At 38.1% G+C, this 19,085-nt stretch overlaps 1 protein-coding gene across 4 annotated transcripts in view; it reads right to left on the bottom strand.

The window, feature by feature from the left end:
- Nf1 (neurofibromin 1) overlaps nt 1-19,085 on the bottom strand; it is a 259,312-nt gene that overhangs the window by 31,421 nt on the left and 208,806 nt on the right. For all 4 annotated transcript variants that reach the window (XM_026780143.1, XM_026780142.1, XM_005349426.2 and 1 more), the window contains 10 exons: nt 16,406-16,608; nt 10,063-10,256; nt 9,167-9,307; nt 8,211-8,490; nt 7,566-7,780; nt 6,611-6,672; nt 6,360-6,474; nt 5,634-5,735; nt 3,825-3,965; nt 1,336-1,462 (listed from right to left, as the gene is read on the bottom strand). In XM_026780143.1, coding sequence (XP_026635944.1) covers nt 1,336-1,462; nt 3,825-3,965; nt 5,634-5,735; nt 6,360-6,474; nt 6,611-6,672; nt 7,566-7,780; nt 8,211-8,490; nt 9,167-9,307; nt 10,063-10,256; nt 16,406-16,608 — 1,580 coding nt within the window. The remainder of the gene's footprint in view (nt 1-1,335; nt 1,463-3,824; nt 3,966-5,633; nt 5,736-6,359; nt 6,475-6,610; nt 6,673-7,565; nt 7,781-8,210; nt 8,491-9,166; nt 9,308-10,062; nt 10,257-16,405; nt 16,609-19,085) is intronic.

Below are 19,085 nucleotides of genomic sequence, written 5' to 3' on the forward strand. Positions count from 1 at the left end.
TTTTTTTGGTTTTTCGAGACAGGGTTTCTCTGTGATTTTGGAGCCTGTCCTGGAACTAGCTCTTGTAGACCAGGCTGGTCTCGAATTCACAGAGATCCGCCTGCCTCTGCCTCCCAAGTGCTGGGATTAAAGGCATGGGCCACCACCGCCCCTGTTCTTTGATTTTTGAAACAAAGTCTCACTTTGTAGCTCTGGACTAGGATGGCCTTGAACTCACAGAGATCTACCTGCTTCTGATTCCCAAGTGCTAGGATTAAATGTGTGTACCCCCACACTGAGCTTAATATACATATATTTATTTATTTTATAAAAACCGCCCACCTTGACAATGGTGTGGCTTGGGCAGTGGGACTAGAATCTAACTCTAAGGCATGAACTGACTTTGTAGAGCCCATTCTCTATGTAGAGATACCTTGCTCAGTCTAGGCATGGGTCGGACTGGGAGTGTGTGGGTGGGGGCCTTGGTCCTGTCTCAACAAGGGGACAGGACAGTCCTAGTTGACTTCCCAGGGGAGGCCTTAACTTCTCGAAGGAATGGATCAGAGGTGGGGTAGGAGGAAATGGGGAGGGAGTGGAAAGCGCGGACGGAGGAGGAACTGGGATTGGTATGTAAAAAATGAATGAATTAAAAACAAAACAAGAAAACCTGCCCACCTTAACAGAATATGGTTATGAAGCTCTGAAGTCAGTAATGAGAAGCTAAAGCTAGGTAAGACAGTGAGTTAGCTCTAGTCTAGTGGAGATGGTTGACTATAAAAACAATGAAATTCGGAAGAGCAGTACCAGAATGGTGATGCTCTAAGGTACACAGTGCACAGCAGCGGGAGCATTTGTACATAGTACAAGAGTGCTGATAGAGAACGTGCTAGAAACAAGTTGAAGAGTAACTAGGATCATATCTGAACATTAATGCACACTAACTAGAAATCCCTTTTACTCCTTGGCAATGCTGGAGACTGAACCCAAGACCTTAAACAAGGTTCTACAATTGAGCTAATCCCTCAGCCTTTTGTGATTAAATCTGTACAACATTCTGTAACATACATATATGAAATAACATGAATAAGCAGTGTATTACTAACCAGTAACAGCAATTAAGTGCTCAGTACTTATGAATTTTACTATCACTTATTTTGCTCTTTTAAAATCTGTTATGGAAATTAGGTTCTAGTTAAATACTAATTGAAACAACTCATGTAGATATGGCTTCCGATTAAGGTAAAACATATGGGTTAGATTATGTTAATTTATCTCAAGTAATCAATTCCTTTTAGTAATTTCTGGCTTTTCGATACTATTTCATGAAATGTCCCGACAAAAGGAGTCTTTCTTTACCTTTTAAGAGGTGTCCAACTAGTGCAAAATTAAAGTTAGAGTTGAAATTAAGTCCAACAAAGTGATCCATTTGCTTGCAGTGCCATTCCAGAGGATTCCGGATTGCCATAAATACTTCTTCTGGACTCTATTAAAAACAATTAGGAGATAGGTAGTTGATGGACTTTACACAAAAGTTTCCTTTTTCATTTCCCAGTACTGGAACCCCAAATCAACTAAGCTATATATACTTCTGGCTCAGACACTTTATTTAAAAACTTACTTTTTCAGAGAAATTTTTAGTTAACAGAAAATCCCATAAGAACATTTAGGGTACTATAAATGTAAGATAGTCAAAAAGATAAGTAATAAGATAGTGGAAAACTCACATTGTTTTGATTTACAACACAATTTGTGTGTGTGTTGTGTGTGCTAGGAACTGAACCCAGGGCCTCATGCATGCATGCTAGGCAAATACTCTACCACTGAGCTGCATCTGCAGTCCCATGATACACAGTTTTGAGCTATTGTTCTATTGTTTGTTTTTGGTAAATGAAATCCCATCTATCCCAGGCTGACCTTGAACCTGCTGCATAGGAAAGGTTACATAAAAGCCAACACCTTCTGTCTATAACCTTTCAAGTGCTAACATTATAGTCACCAGCCACAATGCCCAGCTAATTGCTACCAAACTCACACAGAGACTTACTATGTTGCCCATGTAGGTTTAAAATGTCTGTTTTAGCCTCTCAAGTAGCAGGACCCAGAGGTGTGCACTATTACCCTGACTCTACCATCCCGGAGAATATCCTAGTGATCTCAATAAATCTTTATTAACTCTGATTCCTAGTACTTTGGGGCCTTGGTGTCAAGATTAGCCTCTCCTTTTATGATGTTCCAAAAGTAAAAATGGCAAGGCAGGGGCTGATGAGAGGGCTCAGTGGTGAAGGGTGCTTGCGGTCAAGTCGGATCACCTGAATACTAGTCTTGGAATCCACATGGTAAGAGAGATGACTCCCGCAAATTGTCCTCTTACCCCCATACATACTGTGATGTGACTCACCCCAACAAACACAAAAATACATGTGAAAGAAAGAAAATAGCAAGGCAGTTGCTTTAAAGACATCTATTTTATTTGTAAATATTCTTAAAATACAAATAGCCAACAGTTAGTCTCTACTGGAAGCATCACTGTCTCAAGACAACTCCAGAGCAGAACAATGAAGCTGGAGAACATGGGGCTGGCTCAGAACCAGACATATTCCAGATGCTAGCATTTTACTCCTTTCTCTTTCTATGAACAGGTCTGACTGATAAACTTCAAGGTGTCTTCTACCTATCACTGTTTCCACACTTCCTAGACCTCCAGTTGTTTTGTGTCTGCACCACATTATATACACTGAACAAGTGCTGTAGACCAGGTACCTTCATACTTAGGTCACGCTCTGTTTCCCCATAGTTCAGTTCAGTTCATTTCAAGGAAATTTCAAATATAATGTAAGCACATGTACACACACATCCTCTTTTCAAAAGAATCTTCTCTTTTCTCTTAGGCTGTTTCTATTTTTCTCCAAAACAAAAGGAATGTAATTTTGTATTGGTTTTGAAACAATATTTTTCAGTTATTAAGTGCACATATGCTTCTACTATGTCATTATGTAAGTCTTGGGACTTGAATTCAGGTTTTCAGACTCGGTCGTAAGCCACACCACTAGCCCAATTTTGTACTGTTTAATTTTATCCTCTACACTCTGAGCCAAAATCCAGCCCCTATCTAGGTCAATAAATGTGAAGATGGCTGCTAATGGTATTCTTTAAAGTGAGATTAGAGAAAACAGGAGGGGAGGGGGGACAAACTAATAAAATTAAGTATACAAAACTTCTTTAGGTTCTCCAACTTCCATTATCTGTTACTAATTATACAGATTTTTCACTAAGGATAATTTTTCAATAAAAATAAGTTTTATTATTGAATAAATAAAAAGTCTAACATATATTACAAATAAAAATAAATAGGGATAGAGAATGAAAATCAGCAATAAGGAATGCACAGAGCTTGGTGTGGTAGCTATTATTACTCCTCAATACTACTTTAAAATTAAGAAAAAATATATTTATTTATTTCATGTTCATGGGTGTTTTGCGTCCATGTATGTTTGTGTATCACGTGTGTGCAGTGTCCAAGGAAGTCACAGAGGGCACTGGATTCCTGGGACTGGAGTTAAGAGATGATTGTGATATGTTGCCATATGGGTGCTGGGAAGAGCAATCAGTGTTCCCAACTGCTGAGTCATCTTTCCAGCCCTACTTATTACTATTTCAATCACTAAGAGCAGGACATATTGTTCTTGGCTATTTCTATATAGGAACTAAGGATTAAATAGCTTTTACTGATCTACTAAGAAACTATACTTACAATAAAATGCATTAAACTCCTACTTAGATTATGGACAAGCAGGAAAAAAAGACTCACCATGAGCAATACGGAGATCATAGGAAAGTCAACTCACCTTGTCATTAAATATCCGAAGACTATCTAAGGTGTGCAGGTTCTGTTCCAGAAGTGCAGTACCTGCTGAATACAAGTTGACTTCATCTAACTGCAGCACAGCCACGGCAACCCAAAAGAGGGCTTTGTGCAGTGGGGAGTCCTGGTAAAGGAGATACACTCCAGGTTAGGGTGGCAAACCATGCATTTCACAGCATAAAACAAAGCAGGATACCTCACCAAATTTCTGTGTTTTTACTCCTTTGGGAAACATGAGTAGACAAGATAAGCACTTGGACCCATCCATGTGTCTAATTAAAAATATCATCAGCTAGGCTAAGAGCCTGAGCTTCCTCTGGGATTTCTCCCAATTCTGGATGCCAAATCTAGTCTCCAGAGTTTGCTGACTCTTTTACAGTAGTCGCTGACACCTGCCATTTCTGTCACCACTGCAGACCCAAGCTAACTTTCCTTCAGTGTGCAGTTTCTCCCTTCTCTGATCCACTGTGCACTCTAGGCTAACTGTGTCCTGTTGTTACCATACTGGCTACTAGGAAATGATCATTTCCAAACTCCTTTCTGAAGATTAGATTAATTCTATTCAACCTTTACAATTTTCTCTATCACCTCTCTACTAGAATGGTCTATCCACCACTCCACTGTCCTGCTTATTTCTAAATCTAGTTAGATTCTACCCTTTCAAGTTCTCATTCTTACTAGTATAAACTCTTAACTCCTCTCCCTCACTCCCCTTCCCCCTCTCTCGGTAGACATGAACCCAGGGTCTCGTACATGCTAAGCAAGTGCTATCTCTTCGCACTACACACTAGTCCAGCATACAAACTCTTTTGATGACCAGGCATAGGCATACTTCTGGCTTCACATTTCTCTATAGTAATTAGGGATCACTAACACATTAAGTAGTGGTCTACTGACTTTATTTGTTTACTTCTCAATATCCACAACCATCTAAGATACAGGACACTTTATTAACTATGTCTAATATATCTCTCTACCAGATACACAGAAGATGTTCAACAAATTATTAGATGAAAGAATTAAGAATTTATACTTATCTTTTTTAGTAGCAAAGAGAAAAAAAATACTACAAACACATAAGCCTAGGAGAAAAGATGTGCTATACTTCCTCTACCACAAACACCTAACTCTTGTGACAGTTTCTTCTTCACAACCTCTTTTCAATCTACCCTCCTTTTTATTTTTCCTTTCCTCTCCCTCACTCTTCTTCCAGCCCTCTTCCTTTCTCTTTGAGACAGGTATTCTCTATATAGTCCTGGCTGTCCTGCAATTTGCTATGTAGACCAGGCTGGCCTCACACACATGGAGACTGACCTGCCTCTACTTCATGAATGCTGGGACTAAAGGTGTGGCCACCATGCTATGCTAATCCATCCTGTTTTCTAACTCTTATGACAAGAAACTGTAGGAAGTTAAGGTCTACTAGACTGAGAGGAGCCAACCTAGAGTCTACCTGGTACTGTCAGAGGTTCTGTTCCTGCATAGTCGATGTCAACTGCTGGGAACGCTTGGGTGCTGGGAGGGTGTATGAGCTTACCCTCGTTGTTAAATAAACAAGTCAGCTGTCTGCCTTCTGACTGTCAGTGTCTGAGACGCTGACACTACCCCTTCTCACCACAACTTCCCCTCCAACAAGAAAGATGTTAGGTCCCAGCAACATCACTCCACTTTGACTATAATTTCTTCTTTATAAACTCTTTCAAACTCATCATATTTTCTAAACTCTGTACAAGAAAAGACACATGGTAACAATGCCCAAAATGAATAAACTCATGCTCAATACGATCATCACCTTATTGAGAAGCGGCTGTAATTTGGTCAGGGCTATCACTGTGGCTTCTATCAGAACTTGACTGTTGTACGTGTCAGGACCTTTTAAGCAGCTTTCAAGCGCCTTTCAGGAAGACAGAAATCTTTATTTGACTTTTCATGGAAATAAAACATCAGCTCCTACAATGACTCTCAGATTTAGGTATTTGACAAGTAGTTTATTTGACAAACTATTTCTAAAAATGGTTAACACTGTATAATTGGTTTCTTATTTTAAAAATATTTCTATATTACATTCTAGTAAGAAGTGCATTATTATATTAATTATGAGCTATGTAGCTTTATATAAGGCTATCTGGCTTTCAGAACTGATAGACTATTAAGTATACTTGATTAGAAAAAAAGCCAAACATTCTTTTTAAAAGGTATTTCTCTTTTTTTGTTATTTTTGAGACAAGTTCTCTCTATTATGTAGTGCTGGCTACCCTGGAACTCACTGTATAGACCAAGTTGGCCTCAAACTCACAGAGATCCATTTGCCTCTGTATCCAGAGTGCTGGGGTTAAAGGCCTTCGTCACCACATTGAACTTAAAGGTATTTTCTCCTGATAAGATTTCATCACTTCAAAGAATTACAATAAGGAAAACATTGTTTCAAAATATATTATTTAAATTTTAATTGTTTTTAAAAACTGGAAGTTATAGTTTATATTTTGGGACAAATCTTTATGTAAAATAGAGTAAGTACCTTGCTAAGAATTCGGATAATCTGCTTTATCTGCCCGTGAGACACACGTTTGCTAATACAGCCAAACACCACAAGAGCTCTTGGCTGCAGGGATGGGTTGTACTGAAATGCAAATCTGAAATTAAAAAGTCAAGGAACTTATAAAAATCTTTGTTTATGTACACAATAAATACAAGACTAATTAAATTATGCTGCAAGAGCTATTTTCAACAATACACATACTTTTACAGTTTGTTTAACTTAGGACACACCTTTGTGCTAGTTCTGTCCACTGATCCAGCCACTTGCATGTTGGAATATCTCTCATACATGCCTGAAAAACAGGATACTCTGTATGTATGTATGTATGTATGTATGTATGTATGTATATATATATATATATATATATACACACACACACACACACACATATATATATGTACACGAATGTTTCTAGAAATATTTATGTTCATCATGTCATTAAGTGATATTTATTATAAAAAACACATTCCAGGGACTGAAGAGATGGCTCAGCAGCTAAGAGCACTTGATGTTCTTGAAGAGAATATAGGTTCTGTTCCCAGAATCCACAAAGTGGTTCATACCATTCATAATTCCAGGTCTAGGGAATCGGATGTCCTCCTCTTGTGAACTCCTCTTCTGACCCTTGGGCACCACACGTGGTGCACAAACATACATGTAGGCAAAACATTTATACACATAAAGTAAAATAAATCTAATTTAAAAAATGAACACATTAGCTGGGCGGTGGTGGCGCACGCCTTTAATCCCAGCACTCGGGAGGCAGAGGCAGGCGGATCTCTGTGAGTTTGAGACCAGCCTGATTTACAAGACCTAGTTACAGGACAGGCTCCAAAGCCACAGAGAAACCCTGTCTTGAAAAACAAAAACAAAAACAAAACAAAAAAAAAAAACACAAAAAAACCCCCATATTTTAAAGAAATACCTTAAGTTCTATGTTTAATATAGCAGAACCAACCAGCATTTCCTCTGTATATCAGGAAATTATTTTTCAGACAAAGTATTACTATGTAGCTCTGGCTGGCCCAGAATTCCCTAATACACTCACTTGGCTTAAAACTCACAGAAATCCACTTGCCTCTGTCTCCTGAATGCTAAGATTAAAGGTTTATGCCACTACACCCTACATATTACATATTTTAAATATGATTTTAGTTTAGTTTCTTGTCATTTTCCCTTCTGTACCTCCATGATCTCCAATAAAGCCTCTGTGACTGTTTCCAGGGATGTCAAAGCAAAAGTCTCCCTCTCATAGGAGCCTGGGGAGAAAGATCGGTCCCGGTAACTGGAACGGAAGGCGATGACAGCAGCTGACTTAACTTTGCTAATGCCAAACAGTAAGTAAAATTTGGGTAATGAGAATTCTGTTAGACTGAGCCTTAAAACTTGCTTGGTCTCTTCTGTAAAAGAAACAGAAAATAATCAAAATTTTAATTCCAAAGTGTTATGTTTCATCTTGAATTCAAGAAAATATAAATATCATGTAGACACAGCCATGCTGCCTGAGTCAAATCTCTAGATGTATTATATTAGCAGTTAAATAACATCCTGGCACCAGTAATGCAGCACTATCAATTACAACAAGCTTTTAGACTAGATGATAATTATGACTATCTGCATGAGACATAGAAAACTTTTATTATAGCTTGCCATGGCATGGAAATAATTTTTATTCTTTTCTTCTTTGATAGAATTTCAAATTACTGCTTCTATGCCTGGTGAGATGATACAATCACAATAATAACCCTACAACAGTCAGGTAAGGTAAACTGAGAAAAGAACTAGTTAAAAAGGAAAACAACAAGATCAGATTCCCTTCTAGAAACTTACCACTAAAATGAAGCTGTGAACAAGTACACAGAGAGTGAATGATATTAATGACCAACCCATGTGTGGACGCTCGAAGGGACAACGGACCCGTGGCTACTAAGAACGTAACAACATGGAAGAGATAGGGCAGATGAGCTGCCACATCGAGGGAGTTGTTGAAGGACAGCATCAGCATGTAGCGGGCTAAAATAGCAATATCATCCCACATCAGATGTTGTTCTAAAGTTGGAGTTGGAGACAAGCAAGTCTTGTCTATTATTTTACACATACGTCCAATAACCTGTAAAGAAGAACATGTTTTAAAAACACGAGACTAAAAGTTTCTTCATAAAAAAAGTTCAGGGGGTTGGAGAGAGCTTGAAGGTTAAAAGCACTGGCTGATCTTGCTGAGGTCTTTGGTCTCCAGTACCCAAATAGCAACTAACAACCATCTGCATTTTCAGTTGCAGGGGATCTAACACCCTCTTCTGGCCTCTGCAGAAAATGAGCATACATGGGACACACATGTCCACTCACACACACATAAAAGAAAAATAAATCTTAAAAAAATAAATTCAGGGTTGATAAGATGGCTCAGCAGGCTAAGTTGCATGTTGGAATATCTCTCATACACGCCTGAAAAACAGGATACTCTGTATGTTTACATGCACAACATATGTACATAAATTTTCTAGAAATAGTTAATGTTCATCATGTCATTAAGTGATATTTGTTATAAAAAAAAAAGCCAAACCTTGGGTTTGATCCTTGGGACCCATCAGGTGCAAGGAGAGAGAACTAACTCCTACAAGTTATCTTTTGACTTCTACATATAATAAGCCATAGAACACACACCCATACCCCCACTTTCTCTTAAATAAGTAAGTTTAACCTTAGCTAGTTACAAGACAAAACCTCTCAGGATGATAAACAGAAGTACTATGGCATAGTCCAAGAGGTACAGAAAAAGTGGTTACCTTGCTTGACACCAATTTCACATTTCCAGAAGCCAAAGCCACAGCTGTATCTGCCATCACCTCAGCCTTGATAGACCCTAACCCTCCTGTAGCACTGGTTTTGATGAAACTGTCAAGCACAACATCCAGCAGATCTGTGATCTGGCGAAACAAGGGAAAGTCTTGCTGTTTTCAAGCATACTGATGGCTTAATTTTCAATGAAGAAACACTCAAAGGAGTCCAAGAAGTAGAGACACCCTGTTTTCCTCCAGATTTTCAAAGTTCTAATCTTAGAGACCTGTAAACTATCCAGGACAGTAGGAGGCTGCTCCCTGATTCCTTTAGACTAAGACCAGTATTTAGAGTTTAAATATCTGTGCATGCCTATCTTCAGTCACTCAGAAAGTGCCTCTCTGCTCATCTAAGATAGTAATACACGAGCAATCTAATGACTTTAACCACATCACACAACCAGGAAATTGGCTCCATAGTCATGTAAAATTGCTTAGACATTCACAGCATTGTCTAGTAAGGACTGCTTCCTTAAGTGATTATTCTAAGGAATAATATGCACTTCCTTTGTCGGATTAAGGAAAGTTGTATCATAGCTTTGGTTTGTAAATGAAACCAAATGTTCTGAACAACAGCATTAATAATCATTTACTGAGATCTGTGGTGTATAGGGAATGGGGTACATATTTAAACACTATTTATGACAAATGACAATAGGTTTCTACAGTTAAACTCTATATACAATTATACAACAAGGAGAGCTCTGAAATACATTAACTATTTGCAGGGTTGGGAATGTATCTGCATGCTTCTGAAGGAGAGAATGTTATGCTCTGTATAATGTGGGCACTAAGAGTTAGTAGCACAAGGAGGTACTAGGTGAGTATCAATGCAAATTCAGTACCTGCCCAAGGCTTCCCCATATTTTCGCTTGAATAGAAGGGTACATCTGCTTCTCATTTATAGTCATTGTTATTAGCTTATCAAGGATGGCAGTAACCCTTTGACGTTTAGCATCATCATTATGTTTACAAAAACGAACTAGATTTGACAGCCATGGAGTCATATATTCCAAACAAAGGTGCTTCAATTCAATACCTGTGGAGAAAATACTGAATTAATACAGATAGTCAATGAAAATTATAAAATTTTATTTTTTATGTGTTTGAGTATTTTGTGTACATGTATATCTGTGCACCACATGCTTGACTGGTACCCAATTACATGGGTGCTGGGAATCAGATCCATGTAGCACGAATTCTCATTGTTCTTAATAATAAAAACCCAGAGTCAGATATTAGGAGGTGAAAGCTGAGAGATCAAAGAAGCAGTGTAGCAAGTCACTAGGAAAGACCTTTTACCTCTACCGAATTTTCAGACCAAAGGGGCAATCCTATCCTAAGACTGCACCTCAGACTATATCTTCGGACTGCATCTGTACCCACCAAACCTAAGACTGCACTGAGCCTTATATTCCTCTCTCCCCTCAGCCATGTCACTCCTGTCTCCACCACCCTAGTGCTGGGATTAAAGGCCTATGATCCCAAGTGCTGGGACCACCTTTGTGTGAGCTATTTCTTGATGGAGAAACCTTGTTAGCCAATTATCTTTAAGAGGTGGATCCCAGTTAAGGTGCGTCTTTCTGGAGCCTGAGAGAAAACTGGGGCATGAACCAGGTGCTTGCTGTCTGTGTGATTCTCGCTGGGGCACAGCTGAGCTTGGACTTCTTGTTTCTGTTTTATGAGTTTTCCCTTATAATAAATAAAAATATAATTGTTTTATCCTTTAACTAGCCTGGTTATTTCCTGAATCAAGCTAATTTCTACAATTGGCACCCAATGTGGGGCAAGCTGTGGTCAGGCTCCATGCTGTTCATTTTGGGTATAAAATTCCTGGCCCTGAGTAATCTCTACTGGCTGACTTTGGGGTCTGAGGTGGGTGGAGAGATGCAGGAGGTCAAGGCAGAAAAAGGCCGAGGAATTCGTGCCCAGTGCTGCCACTGCCACCACAGGCAACATACCCTCTGTCTCAAACAGGAGGTGCTCACCTCCCTCCACCGACTGTCTCATGTGACTGCCAAACAGCTCCCCTGAGAAGCACAGAATCTGTGATTTACACTAAACGATTGTTTTAATTTAAACATCTTTCAGTATTTGACATCCAAATCAGATTCAAATCAGCCACATGACTACAAGTGCACAGCGACACCTACTGGCATGTAACGGTTGTTGCACCTACTCCAGCTAACAACCACAGGTAAGATTTAAAATAAAAAATATAAATTATAAATTTATAATCTAAAAGTAAAAATGACAATCTAAGATTCCAAAAATTCACTAGCTTTTTTACTTATACTATGTACAATGTCATGCAAGGTTTATATGATTTCCCTCCTATCATATTTGATTCTGGGGATTAGTTTTGTCCTCCATATTTTCTCCTTAAAAACATGGTTTGATAATAGGGCCCAAAATGAGGCACTTTTAGAAATAATACAGCCTTTACAGACTGACACTGATCAATTAAAAGAAAAATTCAAAACTCTGAAAAAGAATACAAACAATTTGACTAACAAAACCCAGTCAAATGAGGTACTTTTTATCTGTAATAGTCAAGCTTGTACTTATGTTAGGTTTTCTAGATATATAAAAATATATTTCAGTTATATAGGTATTCTTCAAATCTTTCAGAGACCTTCAAAATATGACATTTAAATGTTTTAATAACTTAGGACTTTTTATAGACAATGAGACACATCTGCTCCTGGTAACACCAATTACTTCAAGAGGAAAATGGGCATCGAAGAGGCTCCTTATGGAGTTTGCTAGCCATTTGGGCAAGAAACTGCTCTTGCCTGGACTGCTTGATAACCTGAACATACAGGAACCACAGAGAGATGACTGCTAAACTTGCCTAAAGGTGAGACGATCCTTCAGGGTTCCTGCTTCATGAAAGACTCAATAAACATTCTGCAGGACACAGAAGAAAGTGACAAACTGCCAATATAGGTGGAACTGTCTTTAAAATTTCCTGCTTCATAGAAAAGTCTGCTGGATACTATGGGCCTGTAGGCTAAAGATGGATGCCCCAACAGTATACAAAAGAACTTTGGGTGACTGTCCAGATAGTAAGATATCTCTGTCTATTCTAGAGTTTTGGAAGTTGCTTAAAACGCTCTTCCTGTTTACTTAGGTAATATTATATCCTTCTGGAGTCTTTGATAAAGTTAAAGAATTGATAGTAATAACTATAGTTTTCCTTATATATAAAAGTAGATATAAATATTATAACTATAATTTTTGCTTAATACCTGTTCTGTTATATGTAATTTTACTATGTTAAAGTTAAAGCCTTCCTTTTTGTTTAAACAGAAAAGGGGAAATGGTGGAGGTCCTTCTGTCTATGTGTTGCTTTTATTGGTTAATAAATAAAGAAACTGGCTTGGCTTATAGCAAGGTAAAGGAAGGCAGAGTCAGGGAGAGGCCATGATCCACTGCCAGGGACAGACGTGCTGAAACTTTGCTGGTAGACCACAACCTTGTGGTGATGCACAGATTAATAGAAATGGGTTAAATTAATATGAAAGAGTTAGCCAAAAAAAAAAAAAAGCTAGAAATAATGGGCCAAGCAGTGATTTATTTTATATATTTATTTATTTATTTTTTTTGGTTTTTCGAGACAGGGTTTCTCTGTGGCTTTGGAGCCTGTCCTGGAACTAGCTCTGTAGACCAGGCTGGTCTCGAACTCACAGAGATCCGCCTGCTTCTGCCTCCCAAGTGCTGGGATTAAAGGCGTGCGCCACCACCGCCCGGCTCCAAGCAGTGATTTAATGAATAGTTTCTGTTCAATTATTTCGGGGCTAAGTGGCCAGGGACCAAAAAGTGGCCCTTCCTCCAACAATTTCTTTTAGACTGGATCAATTTTGTGTAGCTCAGGGTGGCCTTGAACTAACAGAGATCTAGCTGCCTCTGTCTTCCAAGTCCCGGGATTAAAAATGTGTGCCACCACTCCCTGGCCTCTAGTGGCTTAGCTCTGCACTCTGCTCTTCAGGCAAGCTTTATTTGTATTTATTTATACAGACCCAGGACCTCTGGAAGAGCAGCTAGTATTTATAACTGCTACCCCACCTCTCCAGTCGCAGCAATGATTTTACCATAAAGAAATGGAGGGGAGGCTGAAAGCAAAGAATGTTAACTTGAATTAGGCCTGGACAAACATTTAGATAGGAGGTAAAGATACTAAGCTTTGAAAAAATACTTTTTTTCCTTGTTTGGTTTTTTTCGAGACAAGGCCTGTATAGCCTTGGCTGTCCTGAAACTCACTCTGTAGACCAGGATGGCCTTGAACTCAAAAGCTCTGCTTGCCTCTGCTTTTGGAGTGCTGGGATTAAGGGTGTGTGTCAACACCGTCCAGCTGAAGAAATAATTTTAAAAGTCAGTAAACCAAACCAGAAGTAGTGGTCCACACTAAGCCTGATTTACAGAGTGAGTTCCATGATAGCCAAGGCAACAGAGAAACTTGTCTCAAAACAAACAAACAAACAAACAAACAAAAAACTGTACTGAAACATATTCTAAGCTTTAAATTTTGTTGTTGTTGTTGTTGTTGTTTTGTTTTAGATAGGGTCTCTCTCTACATAGCCCTGGCTGTCCTCAAACTCATAGAGTTCCACATGCCTTTGCTTCCTTAGTGCTGGAATTAAAAGTATACACTGCCATGCATGGCCATTCCATCTAACATTTTTAAGTATATAGTTTGGTGGCATAAAGTACATTCAAATTGTTACGTGACTACCACTACCACCCATTCTTTAAACTTCTTATTTATTTATTTATTTATTTATTTATTTATTTATTTATTTATTTATTTAAGAGGTTTCTCAGTAGCTATGGAGCCATTTCTGGAACTTGTTCTGTAGACCAGGCTGGCCTCAAACCCACAGAGATCCACCTGCCTCTGCCTCCTGAGTGCTGGGATTAAAGGTGTGTGCTACCACCTTCACTTTTCAAAATGAAACTTTGGATCCAATCACTTTTAATGGCATCATATTTTCTATATTAAAGAGAACCAGCATCTTAATTTGTTTGCTCGTTTGATTTTCCAACTCTTTTTTTCTATTAAGTGGCTTTAATAAATTGGAAAGTAGGCAAAATGAATACGTGACAATGGAGGTCAAAAAAAAGGTCACTTTGGTGAGGGGTAGTATTGAGAGAGGCTTCTGGACACTAGAAATATTGTGGGCTGTGATTTAGAAGACACTGTCAAAGCTCACCAATTAACACCTACTCACTTAATACCCGCACACTTTACTATAACAAGATAGACCTTAGTTTTAAAACATCAACATAAAAACAGTATGCCACACACATCTCACCATTAACTCTTTTTAAAAGTGGGGGGGGGGCAGAGCCCTGGGGAGGTCAGAGGATAACTTTGTGGGGTTGGCTTCCCCTTTTCACCTTTACATGGGCTCTGGGGATTGAACTCAGATTGCCAGGCTTTGTGGCAAGTACCTTTACCCACTGAGTTACCTTGCTGGCTCCTGAAGATGTGAATATTCTTAAGGGTCTAATCTACTTAAAAGTCTTTCCAGAAAAATCACCCTTGTTTCAATGCTATTGACCATCAGGATTTAATCTTTAAAAGTATTTTTCAATCTGATACCTAATCAGTCATTTCACAATACTTTTAATATGTATTTTTTAAGTAACAAACTTAAAAATTCTTTTCTTAGTATGATGGACATGGTTCTGTGACTCACAAACCGACAGAGCTCTTCTCAACTAAGGACACTCAGCTTTCCACAGTCTCTCCAAAGTCATCTCCAGCTCTAGTTTGGGCATTCATTATTTGTTTTCTTTTTTTTGTATTTGTACTCTTTGTGTATTCCAAAGTCTCATGAAGCACATTTGTTCATTATTTACTCTGCTTCTATCTCATGTTTGTTTGTTTTACCTATTCCACTTTCATAAAAGCAACTAAGTGCCCACTTCTTTTATTAACGCTTCTAGATTTATATTCAATTCTTAAATATAACCAGAACTTACTCTGGTATCTGTTGTGTAAATAGCCTAACTTAGCTCATTTCCTAAACTCATTTAGATGGTTTCATCTTCCCAAGCAGTTTGTGAAGTTTCAGCTGTCTGTTTCTCTTAAGTGGATCAATCTGTCTGCTGATTTGTGAACATCCATGTTTTGATACAGTGTCATTATAATGTGTACAGATGTAAAGACATCTGTAATATTTGTACTTCCTTTCTTTTCAATATTTTCTCAGCTATTCATTTTCACAAGAATTTAAAATCATTTGAAAATTTGAAATTCCATAGCTACTTTGATGGGGTTAGATTAAATCTGAAATGATTTCACAAGAGCTGTTTATACAGGAACACAGCATGCCTGCTCACACACTCAAGTATCTTCAGACATTTAGTTATTAATAAAGCTTTGCACTTTTCTTCTTTTGCCAAACGTATACAAGTTCTTATCAGAGTTACACTCCTACATCTTTTGCTTGATTAAAAAAAACCCCAAAACAAAAAAACAGAACAAAACATATCTGGCATAATCTTAATGATTTGTGAAAAGTATTTAAAAACCTAATACTAAAATATTAAGAAATGTGTTTGAATGGAGAATGCAGGGAAAAAAGCTTTTTGTGTTATAGGGCGGAACAGAGAAGGAAATGTTGGGAATGGAGCCAGGAGAAGAACCTGATCTATGCTACTACAGGGTGTGGAGGTGGACAGATAAAAAGAATAGGTAGTAAATGAATGGGACTTATTAAAACAAACTTGGGACTGCTGTCGGATCTAGCATCATCTACCGTGACATTCTTTATGAAACACAAATGTCCAATAAAAACCACAGTTCAAAGTCAGCTATAGAAAAGAAAAGTATTTCCTTAATAATCAAGGAGATGTGTTCAATTTCTGTCTATGAGAAGAAACACTAAAGTTTATGTATGTAGTGGAAATAAAGAAGGAAATCCTTGAAGCGCAGGGAAGAGGACTCCCCTGCTTCCTGAACTTCCTGACAGAGTTCTGACAGGCTTCTCTGTATATCACACTAAGATTTTCTTTCAGAATTCCTTTAGTTACAGGGTACCCACACCAAAGGGAGGGAGGAGGAAAGTTTTTAAAAAGCACAAATAAAGTAAGTGAAAGACCACTGGTAAATTTGCAAACAAAAAAAGTTCTTTGAATTTCTTAGAATCATTTTGAGCATTAAAGAAAATCATTACTTACTAGATTTGCTAAATCCAGAAATACACTCTTCCAAAAACTCTAAGGTGAGGTGTGGCTCATTGGCTGCAAGCGTCTTACTGATTGAGACAATAAAGAGGGTGTTGTTGGCAGGGATGCATAACCCTGATGTCTCTAGTAACTGGCCCTCAATTTTTAAATTAAAGGTACAAGTTAAGGCACACAGAAGATTATAGGCAGCAGACCTAAGAGAAAATGCAAAGGAGATTGTTTTAAATTTCTTTTATAATTTTATTTTTCCCACAACATACAACTCAAGATTGTATTACAAAGCACAGTTAATTCTTTTTCAGTGTTACGATTGACTAGAGACAGAATATAGAGTAAGCCCCAAACAAGAGATTCATGAAATTGATACCACAAGAGCCCACAAGGCTCCTAAGACAGGCAGGTGTAGTAGGCCTTTCTAGAAAATTTCACAGGAGCATAAACCAGCAAAGATTTAGGGACGAGGTGAATCAACAGGAACAAATGACAAAATAAAGGCATGCGGTGTTTTCAGTGAGGTCAAAACTCTGTGGGTGGTTACTCTCTGGTAGACCCAGTGAAATAGAGACTAAAAGAGAAAGAGGCCTGGTGGCACATGCCTTTCATCCTGGCATTCAGAAGGCAAAGGAGGTAGATCTCTTACCAGTTTGAGGCCAGCCTGATCTACAGAGGGAGTTCCAGGCCAGTCAGGGCTACATAATGAGATCCCTTCATTTTTTAAGAGGAGGCATTTAATCAGATTATAATGTTAGGAGTGTTCAAGTAAGGATATCCCCAAAATGTCTGGGTGTCCTACAATTTTCACTGCAAACTAGTGGTTAAAATCAAAGTTAAAAAAATGTAGCTACACCTTCTGCTCTGTGACTTCATTCTATTATATAAAACCATTGAAAACAATCATACGTTACCTATGGTCTATTAGAACAAAAAAATAAGTTACAAATATATACAAACATATTTAAGCAAATCAGAAGTTTAAATAACTTCAGTGGTACAGTGCTTTCCTTACATGTGGGAGGCCCCAGTTTGATATCTAACATCCCAAAATAATGCCCCCACTTCCAATTCCATCCCATTCCACTTCATCCCACACCACCTTATCCCATACCAAATAATAAGCTCAAGTTTAAAACACACACACGCACCAAAACAAAACAAAAACCTGTTGGGTTATTCAGTAAATTTCAGGTTTTCATTACCTCTGAATTTTTGCCATGTTGAAACAGAGGAAAAAGTCATGGAAATTTGTTTGTCTAAGTGTTTTTTTCTTCTGGTATGATATGCTTTACCAACAACTGAAAGCTATCTGCTTGCTTTGTCACTAGAAAATGGTACAATTTCACTCAAACTAATAATAGCGAGATAGCCATTAGCATTATTTAACAAAGATGTCATAGGGCAAGGCATACGGCACAGGTCTGTAATCCTAGAATTTAGCAGTTCAAGGTGGGAGGATTGTAAATTCCAGGCTAGAAAGACCCTGTCCCTAAAACCAGAAAACCTGATCTATAAATAATAATAATAAAAAAAAACTCCATGGAATTGAGAACAAAGACAGTTTCATAGCTCAATTTTCCTAAAATGAGAACACTAATGTCAATACTCGTGAATTTATCTTCCACTAACTAGTAGAAACTTAAAGTCATACTATGTTAATGCTATTTTACATTATTTAAGAACTATAAAAAAATGGCTCCTGGGGCTGGAGATATGGGTCAGCTGTTCTTCCAGAGGACCTGGGATCAAGTCCCAGCACCTACACGGCAGCTCACAACTGTCTGTAACTCCAGTTCCGGGGGATCCGACACCCTCATACAGACACACATGCAGGCAAAACATCAATGCACATAAAAATAAAATAAATCATTAAAAAAAAAAACACCTGGGCTCCTGTAACTTGGACTATGTGTCAGAGAGCCTTCCAGGAAAAGGGAAGTCAAGCACACATAAAATTTAGTGAGCCTTTTTTTGGGATTCCATGAAGCCTATATAAGTAAAGAAATTCTGTTGATTATTGATCTTGAGATCTCCCCCCTACCCCAAGACAGGGTCTCACAATGTAGTCCTGGCTGAACCAGAGTTTGCTATGTAGACTAGTAGAGATGTATCTGTGTGTGCTTCCTGCATGCAAGTGTGAAAAGTATATGCTATACATCTGACTTAAAAATTTTAATTACATTTATTTATTTGTGTGTGTCTGCATATATGTAGACACAAACAAGCCAGAACACATACAAGAATGTCAAAAGTCAGTCTTCCACAATGTTAGTCAAACACTTGTTTACCATGGAGTCATCATGCTGGACATATATCTTTTCTTTTAAATAAAGGAAAAATTGAAAGCCTAAAAGGCCTACTATGAAACCTAAGCTATGACATATATATCCTAAGAAAGAGTTCCTAAGTCTAGTATCTCTTACCTCAAATGATCATGATCAGATGTGTTTTCTGGGTTTGAAATATTTATATAGATTTTGCAGTTAATTAAAAACTCTGAAATAGGCTGGGTGTGGTGGCAAGTGACTTTAATCCCAGCAAGTTCTAGACCAGCCAGAGCTATAGAATGAGAGCCCATCTTAATAAAAAATGTCATGTTATAAATCTGGACAAAATACACAAGACGCTTCAGATTTTGGATTTTAGATTAGGAATGTTCCATCTCCATTAGTAAAAA

This window comes from Microtus ochrogaster, chromosome 7 (assembly GCF_000317375.1).
Source record: "Microtus ochrogaster isolate Prairie Vole_2 chromosome 7, MicOch1.0, whole genome shotgun sequence".
NCBI lineage: Eukaryota > Metazoa > Chordata > Mammalia > Rodentia > Cricetidae > Microtus > Microtus ochrogaster.